General features: G+C 40.8%; 1 protein-coding gene across 1 annotated transcript; it reads left to right on the forward strand.

Annotated features, from left to right (window-relative positions):
- The first annotated feature begins 374 nt into the window (after positions 1 to 374).
- Positions 375 to 15,162, forward strand: kpna6 (karyopherin alpha 6 (importin alpha 7)). Its single transcript, XM_061092421.1, has 14 exons — positions 375 to 483; positions 2,897 to 3,030; positions 3,143 to 3,235; positions 3,403 to 3,502; positions 5,333 to 5,427; positions 6,225 to 6,356; positions 6,440 to 6,528; positions 6,636 to 6,735; positions 7,876 to 8,039; positions 8,130 to 8,208; positions 8,332 to 8,457; positions 8,862 to 8,989; positions 9,445 to 9,629; positions 10,195 to 15,162. Exons 1-14 carry the CDS (start codon positions 480 to 482, stop codon positions 10,380 to 10,382), a joined length of 1,617 nt encoding a protein of 538 aa, XP_060948404.1. The 5' UTR covers positions 375 to 479; the 3' UTR covers positions 10,383 to 15,162.
- The last annotated feature ends 201 nt before the right edge of the window (positions 15,163 to 15,363 follow it).

Raw genomic sequence — 15,363 nt, forward strand, 5'->3', positions numbered from 1 at the left:
ACAGGAACCTGAACCAGAGGGTACCACACTGGAGAGAGGACACAGAGACAATGACAATTTTACCTAAACTTCCCACGGGATTAATAAAGTATCCATCTATCTATCTATCAATTGTAAAGACACGTCTCCTCTTGCACTCCTCTGATATCTGTCATTGTATTCCTTTAATGCATGCGCTTTGATCAATGTAACTATGTGAGCACTGAATAGATCCAGGCCTAACCTGATCATTCGTGGACATATAGTTGCACACGCGAGGGAGATCATAGGCTTCAGTGAACAGTGGTGAACGTGGGGATAATGTTTCGTGGGGCTGCAGCGCCCTCTTTCGGCAGGAAGTTGTCGTTATATTCAGGGTTTCCGTCTCCGGCAGACATATTGCTTACAGGAGCAAATTCTGGAAAAGCTTGAAGAGTGGAAAGGATTTAAAATTGATTCAAATTTCCACGACTCGACCTAAGCGAACTACATAGGATAAGATGGGTAAGATGTCCGACGCCTCGAGGGCACAGACACACGCTGTTGTGGGAAGGAGACGTGCCGTCGAGAGGAGAGATTATGAAATCATCCTCTCACTGTTGTTTAGCTAGGTAGCTAACGCGTTAGCTGGGCAGGTCCTTGCTACGTAGTAGTAGCATCAGGTGTCTCTGGTTCACGTTAGTGTCCCTTTTGTACAACTATCACCGTGGCAGTGTTTGTATCAGGTGAAATTTGAGGTATGTTGTCATAATTCAAACCCGAGAAAACCAGGGCTATTTGTTAGCTAACTTGAGGGAAACTTGGCTAACAGCTAGCGTTAGCACGACGCTACATCGCAATCTATTCATGGTGAGACATACCGAGAGACACCCGATAGCTTAGGTTTAAAGTTGTTTTCTTCTATGTCATTGTATTAGTTTGCTTTCCAGCAGCCTTATACTCACCTGCCACCTCATACGTCTTTTCAACATAGGTGTGGACGGTGGTAGCGTTAGCTTGCTACTTAGCTAGTGCTAATGCTCCGCTAGTTATTTCCAACGTTGCGAGGCTGTTTGCCCTCCAATGACCGACACGATATAAAACATACATTTAAACCGACACTTATAAGATGACATTGTTATAATTATATGGACCAGACACAGATTTAAGTGCGCATCGCGGCTAGTGCTAACGTTAGCTTAGCTGCGTTAGCTCTGTCATTTAGCCTCCTCCACGCCCGTAGAAGTACATTACAAAGTTAACAAAATCAAGCCTATATTCTTTATTATTGTTGTTTGGGATATTTTAACCGTCAAGTGGAAATAACCCGAGGCAGTGAATTCCACACCGAAGGATGAATTAAACCCTCGCTCGCTTTCATGCGTGTGCAATAACAGAAGCATCTGACAGCCCTATAGAAGCATGCGTGTACATGTGACACCAGGGCTGCCGGTGTTTTCCAGACTATACCCTCACATGATTAAGCTCGTAATTTTTTCCGTAGGTGTCAAAACCCCTCCTGTCTACATGTATATGTCAAATGGCAATATGTCATGTTATGAAACAGAACTGGATCCCAAACCTCTGATCATTCTAGCTTATTTTTGTATCAGGAGTCATGTTCCTCCTCCTCTAGCCTCCTAGTTGCTTTAATACCGGTAAAGTGTGTTAGAGTTGAACGACTGTTTGTGCTCACCTTGTCATCAGATCCCTAAATCAAAGCTTTAGGTTAGTTCGACAGACTCGAAACACAAGAACTTAGACCTTCGCTTTCCGATTTATTCGCACATGCAGGCATAGCTATTGTGTTTTCTGCCACCACTCTACAGCAAGGGGCTTTTATTCCATTCATGATGTTGCAGCCAACATCTGTGACTAAAACGTCCCTGTGAGTAGATACTGATGCTCCCTCAAACAGACAGGACTCCGTCTATTGTTTGGCGACTTTATAATCCCTGGTGCTGTGTTTTATTTTAGCCGTCCTTTACACCCAGCAGCCGGACTCAACACGTCCATACAACCTCAACACTGTGTAACATCGCTGCTGTAAAGGAGCAAAAGTTATTAAGTTCAAATATTCCTAGGTCAATGCGGTAAGGGTCTCGTCGGAAGTGCCAGTGTAGACACGTGCGTTCAGCAGGGCTATTTCTATGCCCAAAGAGCAAAGTGTCAATGCAGCAGCTAAACTAGCTAACACTTACATACAGTAACAGGAGTATCCAACTGCAGCCTGTGCTCGTGTGCCATCCACGCTCTGTGGCTTTGCCATCTGGACACATTACACACATGCATAAGCTTTATTATAAGGTTGGTTTCGCTAATGGCCTCAAGCCGTAACATGCCCTCAATTTGTGCCACTTGCTCCGATATTTAACCTCGGAAACCACCGCTGTTGCAATTGCGGGCCCTTGGCACAGATGGTTGGCACCGTTCTGTGCTGGTGGCAGTTTTTTAAATTACGTTCCCACCTCTCTTTCTCTCTCTCGTAGCCCCCGGGTGACTCAGGGATCTGCCCAGTGCCCTGTTCTGGTGGCATGACTGCACAAATACTGAGAATGGGCATTTTGTCCTGTGTGGGCACCACTTTATGCTAACTCTGCAATTTAACTCCACTGAATAAATACATTTGTTCTCTCTGCCAGCTGACTGGCTGATGAATAGCTTAGCTGTTTGTGTTTGTGCGCATGTGTGTATTTTTAGGCTGTGTTGTCTAGTTTCTGTGAGCTTGCTTATACAAGGACGTTTTATATATAGACCTGTGTACATGCTGTTTCATCATTATGACTTATTATTAGAGATGACAGAGAAAACTAATGACAAGTTCACCAGCTCTTCCTAACTTATGGTATTCTTAACTTCAGCCTGAAAGACATTCTTAACAACTTAGTTTACTTCTTGTGTCTTAATTATGATGTTTACCTGTGTCTGTGCCCATCAGAGCCGTCAGCTAGTCCGGCCAAGGATAACTACAGGATGAACCGCTACAAGAACAAAGCACTGAACCCAGAGGAGATGAGGCGCCGGAGAGAGGAAGAGGGCATCCAACTCAGAAAACAGAAACGAGAACAACAGGTAGAACATCAAACCTGTATATCCCATTTATCTCTCTGTTTGATCATATCAGAATGAAATGTATATACATAGAAATAGTCTGGGCTGACAGTGTCTTTGTTGGCTCTAACAGATTTTCAAGAGGAGGAACGTGGACATTCTCAATGAAGAGGAGGCCATGTTTGAGAGTCCACTGGTGGACTCCTACCTCGGCTCTCCAGTAACAGTGAGTGTCTATTGTCCTAATACCACTCTCGTTGACTCACGACCTAGACAAAGAGAGGCCCACGCAGGACCAGTCAATGGTTTATTTTACATTGGATTTCAGCTTTGCCAATGAGTCTGCAGTGAGTGGGTTCAAGTGTTGAGAGAGAGAGTGTGTGTGTGTTCCAGGAAGGAGTAATTACCAGAGAAATGGTTGAGATGCTTTTCTCAGAGGACCAGGAGCTTCAGCTCGCCACAACACAGAAGTTCAGAAAACTACTTTCCAAAGGTAAACACTTTGCAATTACATTAGCTCCATACCACTGGTGACCAGAGCTTGGCAACTACTGCATGTTTGGAGCTGAGGAAGATATTGATTCAGGGATTCGATGATTCAGATATCGATCTCTCTGATACTTTTCATAAATGTGTTGAAATGGTTTACTTTTCAGCTATGAATTTCACAAACTAGTTTACAACTTGCAGTGAAGACACTGCTCTGATGTGAACTCTGATAATTGAGTGTTGTAAACAGTGTTGTAAAAGCAATTTTTTTCCCACATTATGTTCTGTATACTTTTTCATATTGACACTTAATGGACAACTAGGGGGGTGCTAGTCTGAGTCCTGAACATGTGGACGTGCTGACATTCTTACATTACAACACACATGTCTAACTGACGTTTGAGTCGGATTTTGAGCTGGACACTAGGGCTGCAACTAACGACTATTCTGATAGTCGATTAGTCACCGATTATTGAAACGATTAATCGACTAATCGGATTTTGAATGACACAAATTCTCAATTGCTCTTATTTAGCAAGCAGCTTTTAAATTTAGCTTGAGGTTGTTCGAGGCATGTGATTACTGAAAATAAAGGCAATAAAAATTGATACTTCATTAAAAAAAAATGTCTTTTAATAAACTTTGTTTCATATAAGGGTACTGTTGACACAAAAGCAAAGACAAATCAAGTTTTTGTCCATTTAAAAGCAAGGACAGGCAAAGTGCTAATAAAACAAATAAATTAAAAATCAAGTATTCATTTTTCCTGTTAACAAAAATGACAGGGAAAGTAACAGCAATAAAAACATCAACAAACGAAACTACAGTCTTCTTCTGACTAAATAATTGTGATTAAAACAAGACGTTTGTCAGGCAATAGGATAACATAACGCTTTTAAACTCGTTAATAAAAAGTTTAAACCATATTTTTGTAATGGATGCTAGAATCCTGCGCGCAGATATATACGTGTATATATAACATCTGACAGAGGCGAGTCCGCATCGTCTCCGTTACAATGTCACACGTGCCTCCTCCTCACATGCGCGTGTCCTGCTTCCATGGAGAGCAGGTCCGCCACACAGATACTGCAGGTAGATTTTCTCGGGCCATGTTAAGAGTGAAGTTCTCCCGAACTTTTTACTTTCTGGTGCGCGACTGCGCGCGGCAGCGGACGCAGACATTGGTCCATGTTTCGTCGCTATTGCACATGCGCGACTTTCAGAGATAGGAAGGAAGCGAGATGGCTCACTCCTCAGGTACTTCCATCAGCACCTCCGGTAAAACGCCGTTTAGTTCCGCTGCGCGGCACGAGAAACACGCTATGACGTCACCAACGAATCATCGACGGGTAAATTCGTCGGCGACTATTTTGGTCATCGATTTTTGTCAACGACGTCGACTAATCGTTGCACCCCTACTGGACACCATTGTTTCTTATACTTTAAACATGTTGCACTTTGTTTAATATGCAGACCTAACTTTTTTATTTTTATAAGGGGTTAAATAGAAACTTTGATATCTTTTTGCGTTGCACTGCTGACCCAACTTATAAGCCCTCTTTTTGATTTATTTTTATCACGTTGGAGTTGCTAGTTTAAACCTAAAGTTCTGCACTTTAATATTTGAGCCTTTGTTTAGTGCTGCATTTTACGATGACATATAGTTTGTTGTCAAAATAAAATTAACTGAAATTAAATGGTCAATTTGATTTTTTTGGAGGAAAATTAACCGTTTAGATTAATCGACTAATCGATAAAATAGTCGACCGATTAATCGATAGAAAAATTGTTGTTAGTGGCAGCCCTAATTTGATTTTATTTATGTTCATTTCAGAGCCAAATCCACCGATTGATGAAGTTATAAACACACCTGGAGTAGTTGAGAAGTTTGTGGAGTTCCTAAAGAAGAGTGTCAACTGCACATTACAGGTCAGTTTGTACAAAGACTCACTGAAACAGTGTGAACACCTTCTGTATATAGGATTTGTTCGAACTGAACTAAATAGACGTGAAGTCAAAATCTTGTATGTATTAAAACCCCAACCTTAAAAAGTTTAATGTCCAATGCTAACATGTACCGTACCTCAATTGGGTGTTTTCTTTTTACACAACTCTACAACTCTCTCTTTTTACATCTTGTTTATACCCAGGCCATGAGTTGTATGTTGATTTCGCAAAATGCTGTGAAACCTCCAATAGGACGTTGTAATCAGATAAAGATGTATACATGTCGACATAATGCGACAAAGATCAAAATACTCCACGTCTTGTTGATTTTGGATTATTCCGAGTTTCACCCTATTTAGTTTAAAGTAATCAGAAAATTCAGTTACTTGGCAATTTCTTATTAAATAGGATTTTTTCGTAATATTGATGTAATCTAAGTAACTGGAAGTGTAACCTGCTACATGAGGTGCTGTCCTTCTCAAACATTAATTATATGCATATTCAATATCAGATTCATTCCACTTGATATTCTGAGCTAAGATGTTGCTACGGCAGGCCACCACATCTGTAAACAAGTCAAAGCAATGCACTTCCTCTGCATTAAATAGGTTCCTGATTGACTTGGCATTCTTGTCACGCTTCACAAAAGGAGTAAACTCTTATCATCCAGTGCCTTCATGACTCATTAATGTAAAAATGAATCGCATGTGAAAGGTTACTTTTGTCTAAAATGCTTGTCATCACTTCATGTTTCTTAATAATATTTGGTTCCACTGCAGTTTGAAGCGGCCTGGGCACTTACCAACATCGCATCAGGCACATCCTTACAGACGAAGACGGTGATTGAGGCCGGAGCAGTGCCAATCTTCATAGAACTACTCAACTCCGATTTTGAGGACGTCCAAGAACAGGTAAGATTCGGACTGACTGGAATGATGAGTTGCATTGTGTGCCTGTTTTGTCCTGCATTGTTCCAATGTTTCATTTTCTGCAGGCTGTGTGGGCCTTGGGTAATATTGCCGGGGACAGTGCAGTTTGCAGGGACTATGTGCTGAACTGTAATATCCTTCCACCACTGTTAATGTGAGTTCAGGCCTCTCCTGCCTTCTTTCTTCTTTCAGCTTTTCTACCAATAATACATTTCTGCTATGAATACTTATACTCAGATTTGCTTTTCTTTCTCATTTCAGGCTTCTGACCAAATCCACAAGATTGACAATGACAAGGAATGCGGTCTGGGCTCTTTCTAATCTCTGCAGAGGAAAAAACCCTCCCCCTGCTTTTGAAAAGGTACCATTACACCCCATGACGTAACCCTGAAGTTTGATAGTTAACATTGTTGAACCATTTCAAGTTTAAGTCAGTTTTCAACTCTCAATTCAGCTGGGTCTCTGGCAATATTTACATTGGAGCCTGAGATTGATGACACAGTTAGTGCAGGAAAAGTATTGACTTCATAATATTTATTTTCCAAAGTTTTCTTCTTTGATGATAATTTAAACACCATCAATCTGTTAACCCATTAAGACTTATGGCATCTAAGGAATTATTCTTAAACCTCAACATAGATTGAAAACAACCAGCTACCTGACATGACATTCAATCAAACCTTTATTTCTCCCTCTGAAGCAGGGAGATTAAGCTCTTAAATGATTTATATGTTATGTTTCTAGCTGCTTCAGTGGTTGAGAAAATGAAGTCTTACATGCCCTTGTTATAGTGTTGCATCATCCAGCCTGTCAAACTTTTACTCTTACACTGGCTTTACATGTCAGAATCCTATTCCCATAATGCGTTTCCCCTTCCTGCTGTAAATTTCAGCGAATCAATCGAGTAAAATATCAAATAGAATGCATCGACGTACGTCCTGTCCGGCTTTTAAGTGAAAAGCACACAGACGTTGCACTCTGTCTTAAAGGGAGAAACGATTGTGTTATTAATGCCTTAAAATAGGCTGGTAAACTCTGGTTGACAGATATAGAGGTGACTGCTATATACTCCTAATGTCGCACAGCCAGTCAGATTAACTTTTTTTATACATTAAAACTGCGAAGTGAGATGAGTTTCTTTTTTTAATAACTAAACAAGTTTCCAAAAAATTATGTACATGTTGACATTTTGCTGGGATTTTCTCTGAATGTCTGCTTGAAACTTAAGTTGAATATTTAGTTTATTTAATCAATTAATTATGGTGACATGTATGACAGGACATGAATATTTGTCTGAATCAGTTTATCATTGTCATGTTGTAAAGCTCCTTCCTACCAGTTCATATTTTTGTGACCTTGAAGAAATCCGATGTTGCCAAACCAACTGCTTCTCCTTTCAACTACCAATCTATTGAAAAGCATGTGTGATTCGTAGATGTTGATGAATTCATGTTGCTTCTTATCACTAATACTTCTGCCTCACCATGTCTGTGCTGTATAGGTGTCACCCTGTCTGCCAGTACTGTCCAGGCTTTTATTTAGCAGTGACCCAGACTTGCTGGCAGATGCCTGCTGGGCACTTTCCTACCTCTCAGATGGCCCCAATGATAAGATCCAGGCTGTCATCGACTCCGGCGTCTGCAGGCGTCTTGTAGAACTACTCATGTAAGTCCAGCTGTGCTCTTTGGCATCTCTGTCACCAGGAATAAGGCCTGTAAATACTTAAAATTCTTTAATAATCCCCTCTTCCTGCAGGCACACTGACTATAAGGTGGCCTCCCCTGCCTTGAGAGCTGTAGGAAACATTGTCACTGGAGATGATATCCAAACACAGGTGGGAGTATAGTAAACAGAGACATGGTTCTCATCCTCTGAAGACAAAAACAATTTAACACATGAACAATGCATTTTCATAAATAGTTTGTAATGTTTTTACCCTCCTTTCTGTTGTGTGTAGGTGGTGTTGAACTGCTCAGCCCTGCCCTGTCTGCTGCACCTTCTCAGCAGTGCGAAAGAGTCTATTCGCAAAGAGGCATGCTGGACCATCTCGAACATTACCGCAGGAAACAGAGCGCAGATACAGGTGATGCATTAACACAAAGCTTAGAACTGAAATGGGAACAACCTGCAAGTAAGAAATCCTGATCACGAGTCCAATCTTATACATAAAAAACTGTATATTGTTCTACATCATAAAATTGCAAGTGGTCTCAGACATTTGAACTCTATTGTTAATCGACCAGGAAACCTATGTGATTTATATTTGTGAAGGAAAGACAGTCTTTTATTCTGTTAAATTATTAACATATCTCTAAAGACCAAATACTACTAATATTAGATACAGTTTATTGAGACTGATGGGTCCATCTATCATTCATCATGGCCACATCGGATCCCAATTTCCTGGTGTGAAGCTCGAAAAGGGAGAAATGTTAAGTATGCTTACTGCTATTTCCCCCTCACTTCTGACCTTGTTCTGCCTCACAGACGGTAATTGATGCCAACATCTTCCCAGTGCTGATCGACATTCTACAGAAAGCCGAGTTCAGAACCAGGAAAGAGGCGGCATGGGCCATCACCAACGCCACGTCTGGAGGAACACCAGAGCAGATCAGGTCATCTTTACAGTCAATATACAACTCAAGGTTTCTAGCTCATGTCTTTGCTAAGTTAATATGTCAGTACCAGATCTGTTGGATTAACTCCATGACTGAGTCAGGAGAAGTGGTTTTCATTGTCAAGATATTGTGTGTTTGTTAACAAAGGCTTTTAAAGAACACTTATAATCAAAAACCTGATCTCACATTTGACTTGTGTGTTTTATATCTATCCCTATATTAGCATACATCTTTCACCCACAGCCACAAAATATTTTGGCTGGTTGTAAAGCACAGGCTAGTAGAATTAACCCCCTTGTGTTAGTCTGCCTCGTCCAGACAGTTCTTGACAGATCCTCAGTTATGGTCTTGGATAATGGCCAGATGTGTTTTTTGCAGAACATTTATGATGACAGTGAAATTGTCCCAGCATTGTCAACACTCAAGTCGCTAATGCATCTGTTCACATTCAGGTACCTGGTGAACCTGGGCTGCATTAAGCCGCTGTGTGATCTGCTGACAGTGATGGACTCTAAGATCGTTCAGGTGGCTCTCAACGGGCTGGAGAACATCCTGAGGCTGGGAGAGCAAGAAGCCAAGCAGGAGAACAGCGGCACTGGAGTCAACCCTTACTGCAGCCTCATTGAAGAAGCCTACGGTATTTTCCACGAATCACATCCAAACACATGCACAGGGGAAATTCATATGATTTGGATGGGTTATATATCCTGTTTATAGTACAACAGAATTGGAAATAAAGAAGCTGTTCATAGAGATCATTTCCTGGTGCCTGAGGGTTGTTTTGGCCTGCATCGTGAATGGCCACCTTTTTAGCATTGATGATTAAGCAGGAGAGAGAGAACTAGAAAACTACAGCATTTCACCTTCTGTTTTACTTAAACTTATTGACGTGCTACAATTATAACCTACATTGGCTGCCTGGTTTTACTATACATGTCGCAGCCATTTACACTTGTAATAACATGTGATTGCTAAAATGGTTTAAGAATTACTTATGATTGTAGATGTTTTATAGTTAGTTTCAGGATTGCCTTTCAGTCACAAACTATTTCAAATTAAATGTACTTATTAGTTCTTACTTGCAATTGTGCTAAATTAGCTTTTGATTGAGACATATTGATATATTTGACTGTTCTTGAGCTGATATTTTTCATGATAACTTTGCAATCATACGTTTGAATTAACATTATTCAACTCCGCAGGTCTGGACAAGATCGAGTTCCTTCAGAGTCACGACAACCATGAGATCTACCAGAAGGCCTTCGACCTGATTGAGCACTATTTCGGGGTGGAGGACGAGGACAGCAGTCTTGCCCCTCAGGTGGACCAGGCCAACCAGCAGTTCCTTTTCCCCCAGCAGGAGGCCCCCATGGAGGGCTTTCAGCTATAGATATCCTCTAAAATACACCTTGTACCCCCTCCATGCCTCTATGTCTCATTGAGGACCCATAGATTGAGTTTTGCCTCCAAGCATCCTTCCCTGATCTGCCCCTACCCGCCTCCACCTCCACTGTCCCCTTAACCACACACCTGCACACACACCCCTTCCCCTTGGAGGAAAACTAATACCGTCTCGCTCTCCAGCCTAGAAATGTCCCCCACTCATCAAGCAGCGGACCGACTTCTTCTCGCAGGGTAGACTCGCTTGTTACCCGACCAATTGGGGAAGCACACCACTCAAACTCCATTACACTTAGATGAGGAAGCGATCACCTCATTGCCTAAAGTGTGAGTCTGCCCTGGCTTAAAGCGCACACGCAGAAATCTTCCTGCCATCTGATAGCTCTTAGATTATCTCATTGGCGGCAACAATGGCTTCTTGATTCATATCTTTATATACAATAAAAGAAAAAAGATTCTATGGGACATTCCTATTTTCAGGACGACCCATGCATCCTCATGCAAAGTCTGCAAGCTGGGGGTGCATGAGGTGAAATACGCCCAGCTAATGATGTCAGTCTGACTTAGTGCAATTCAAAAAGTACTTGTAACATTATCCCTTTTCAGTTTAATGATTCATTCATTTTACCCCAACCCTTATTTATGTGCTCCTTATTAGTGCTTGTGATTATTTTTCCTAAGACTGGCGTCTGCATATCTGCAAATGGGAAAGGAATCATATCTGTATGGGACAGACCATTCTTTTTATGGGAGGTGGGGTTTGTCCACCCCAAATTGAGGGCTTCCGACTGCCCTGATTCTGATGCCCAAGCTAAAAAATTTGGGGGGGTGGGGGGTTCTCACTCGTTTATCACCTTTTCTTCAAATGGGACAAATTTCTGGGGGTTTTGGTTTGAGGTGGGGGAAAAGACATTTAAGAATTTAGACATATATATTCCTAGGGAGGGTTCTGAAGAAGATATTGGAATTGGAATCAGGTTATTTCTTCGGATGATATGTTTGAAAAAAGAAAATCCAGGTTTCGAGGGTGGTATAGTTAGAGATCCGATGTTCGTTGTGTGGTGTGTTATTAATAACAATACATTTGAATTATGAAGTGATTTAACTATTAATCGAGGCATAGCTGGGATGTCAGGGGGACGAGCCAGCGGCAACAACAACAGCAGCAGCAGCAACAAACCAAACTTATTTTTATATTTTAAAAAATTCAGCGGATTGCAGGTGTTTGAAGTAGGGTGACCGAGATGTCGCAGAAATTTAAGAGGACATATTTTTAGTCTTTACTCTCTGACTCTGTTGAAGCCCCAGCGTGAAGTGGCGGCTGCTCGTCGGCTTGGCTCCGTGCTCCCCCTCCCTTCCCAGTCGTATGTGTTAGGGTTTTTGCATGGTGTTATATTACCCTGCCTACAGTCACTGAGTATCCCTGGCCAAACACAGACAGTTGGCACAGAGAGATGGAGAACAGTGAGAACAAACACTGTGAGACATTGCTGTACACTGCTTAGCGTTCCTCGTCGACGGCGTTTGCAACGAAAAAGTGGGAACTGGTCCACAACTAATTGGTTTGGTGGTGTTAATAGTGATAGTGTAGTGAAGGTGGTGGAGTTTCTCATAGCGGTAGAGTCGATATGTAACCTATGGCGTTCTATATCACCATATTTTTGAGGAATAGGAATGACAACTGATAAGATAATGATTTTGCATGGGTCCTTTGTGATATGTATACGGTCTTGATGTAAATAGCCTGTCCTCTGCCTGGCTAGGAGAGTCTATGCCGCTTCTTTGTCCCATCGTGGGTGTAACAACAAGCAAAGTTTGGCTGGGGATATATCTCAGATCAGTGACGAGCCTAACTGCAACAAAAAAACAATTCAAGTATATCTATATATTTGAATTTTGATGTATTTGCATTATATATATACATATATATTTGCGCACACTTCATGTACACTTGCATACAACACCAGCAGACACTGTACACACATCTCACACAGATGAGTGGCTAGGAACAAGGGAAATAGTTTCCATAAGGATTTTTTTTTTTTTATTATGTTGAATTTTCTCTAAAGTGTGAGATCTGCCATTTGGCTTTTTTTGTTTCAGAGCACACAGCATTTTCTTTATGTGTAAAAATATGTTTCCGTTGGTTTCCGTTTAAATTTAAATTGAGATTGTTTTCAGTCTTAGTCGAGACAACGAAGAGACACACGCTGTGAAGCCTCATGGAAACTCTTGAGTTGTTTCTAGCCACATGACTAATGATGGTTTATATCAGTCCTGTAAACTCTGACCTGAGATCAGCGAGGCCCTTTTGACAGAAGCCGATCTCGGGTCAGAGTTTTAGGCTTTGTGGATGGAGCAGAACTGTGATTGTGTGATGTTTGACTGACAGGCACTGTGTGAGGAAGAGGTAGATTAACTCTTTGACTATGTCCCCATCAGAGTCTGGGAGCCTCTGTTCTGTGGATCACAGGAGACATTTTATCATGGAGCAATCTACACACTTACTAAATGATCTCTTCTGTTCAAAGGATGTTCCACTTCCGTGGTAGAGCCTCTTTTTTAGGATTCACTGTCTTATCTTTTCACCTTAGGGGTTGGTTTCGGTATTACATTTTCACAATTTCCAATGTCAATGCAGAATATCATAGTGTCATAGTGCTGCTGTTACCCACAGTGGTTCATTGACAGACCACAGATCATACATTTGAGTGTCCGTTGTTGCTTTGTGACTGAAGATGTGGTCCACAGAACATTTGAGCTCCCAGCAGACAGAAGAGGTCAAATGTAAAATTGAGCATCAAGAACATACCTCTACATGAAGGATATGTGGAGCATCATTGATAACGGAAGTCTTCCATTTAATGGACAATTTTGTGCTCCTCTTACGAATAACGCCAGAATCGAGATGTTTAACAAAAATCAGTGCATCAATCAGGAAAAATATTATATATTTCTGAAAAATGAAAATGCACTCCTATTCACAAAAGTGCCAACCTGACCAACAAAGACTGGAGGTTCTTATGTATCTGTCTTTGACTTAAAGATTTATTTTCCTTTATATCTTTTATTTACTTGAATGTGCACACGTTTTGTGCAAAACATTGCTGCTCTATTTTTCCTTATCTTTAAAGTTACATTATTAGCCATTGTTTCTTTGGAAAGGTGGCATTCTTTACTGTGGGCACCTAAAAAACAAAAAAAGGAATAAAGGAAGTGTAAATGTCAAGGCGAGGGGGGGCGAGGACTTGAGAAACTGCATAACACTGGTCTTTCCCGGACTTGTCCGTTGGTGTGATGGTTCCCATGCTTAACGTCTTTAAAAGATTTTCACTGTGCAACGCGACGCTGCAAATGTTTGTCGAATTGAATCATTAATTTCCTGTGGTGGAATCAGTGGAGAACAATGTTAAGCTTATCTTTAGGTGGCAGCCTGCAGCCAGTCCCTCTTTGTGTTCAAAGTCTGCCATGACAGAAATATTGTAGAACTTCAATTTGGCCCATGATACAAATTATGAAAAACGAAAGTGACTATCACAGCAGACGAATGCAGGTACTGCCCTTATTGTCAAACTTAGTTTACACAAGTCTTGTCCCCCTGAAGGCTGGTTTAAATTATTGACTCGCTGTTTTTGTTTTCAGTAGTTGATGTGATTGGCTTGTGTTGACCCAGTCAGTATGACTGAGAGATTGCTCCAGGCCATTAAAAAATTGCTTCTTTTAATTAGAAGTCCCACTTTTCTCGCTTTTCTTTTTCTCTCAAGTTCAAGTACTGTTTAGGGAGCCAGACAATTCTGCAACAAATAATCCAGACGACTGCAACAATTATTGTCTGCGAATCCGGCGCCCCAGAGGCAAAGATCCACCTACAAATTGCTCACACAGGTGACACTCCTTCCATTGGGTGGAGCTAAAAGAGGCGACTACTTGACATTTTTCTAAGATAAAATCTGGGATTCAGAAATTGTGCAGTGATTTACATTAAAAAGTATTATAAGTTAAACTATATGTATGTTCTGATACATTGACAGGGATTCAGATGCAATTCTAATCACTTCTGAGAAGTGGAGGGAAAAAAAGTCTCATTAGAACATTTCACAGGAGAGAAAAAAAATAGGAAGTGAGGATACAAGCCTTTCTGCGTTACTTGATCTTTTTCTTGATCAGGATATTCTGGGCTATATTTTTGAATAACTGTTTAGAGTAAAAGTTTTGTTCTTGTCGGGCTGCATGATCAGGAACCTTGTCTATGGGGGATTGAACAGACATCACTAAATATCTCAAACCTGACTTGTCTTCCGTCCTAGAAGGTGTTCATGTCTACATTAAAATCTAAAGCCATGCTTGGCTTGTTCAAGTAATGTCTACGCTACAAATGTTTACAATGCTGCATGTTTGTTAAAAAAAAAAAGAAGAAAAAAATACTTTTCATATGCCATCACTGACCAGTCCTGGTGTAGCCTCGGCTCTGGTCCTATCATTTCTTTTACATGTATTTATTTTCTCTTTTCTTGTTTATGATTTTTCATTTTGCTCAAAATTACCCATCTTATACTGTGACTTGACTTGACTTTACCGACGGTATGAATGAGTGACGAGAAACTAACACACTTCAGCTTAACATGACACACAAACATGAACATGGAAAAAAGAATACATACAGGAAACGGAAACAATATTAAAAAAAATGTAAAGAAAATATATTGAATTTAAAATTGTTCAGTGGAAATACTGTGCAAAACAAATAAAGTTATGTTTCAACCCTTTAATACATGTCTCCTCTTTCATTACAGAAATGGTTGGGATTTTGTGTGAACCTTAGTGTTAAAACAGCCTCACTCTAGACTGGAAAATAATTGAATATATAAATGTAGAATTGGCTTTCAAAATGAGCAAGTGGCTAAATATACACATTCATTCTTTACATGTGCAATTCTAAATCCTTCTGGAAAGAGGTGGAGAAAACCTTA

Source organism: Limanda limanda, chromosome 19 (assembly GCF_963576545.1).
Source record: "Limanda limanda chromosome 19, fLimLim1.1, whole genome shotgun sequence".
Classification (NCBI taxonomy): Eukaryota; Metazoa; Chordata; class Actinopteri; order Pleuronectiformes; family Pleuronectidae; genus Limanda; species Limanda limanda.

What these genes read in the sequence shown, in the direction of transcription:
- kpna6 (XM_061092421.1), top strand. An exon ending in AACAGAAACGAGAACAACAG is followed by an intron (nt 3,031 to 3,142) that starts GTAGAACATCAA and finishes TGGCTCTAACAG; the next exon opens with ATTTTCAAGAGGAGGAACGT. An exon ending in GAAACAGAGCGCAGATACAG is followed by an intron (nt 8,458 to 8,861) that starts GTGATGCATTAA and finishes TCTGCCTCACAG; the next exon opens with ACGGTAATTGATGCCAACAT.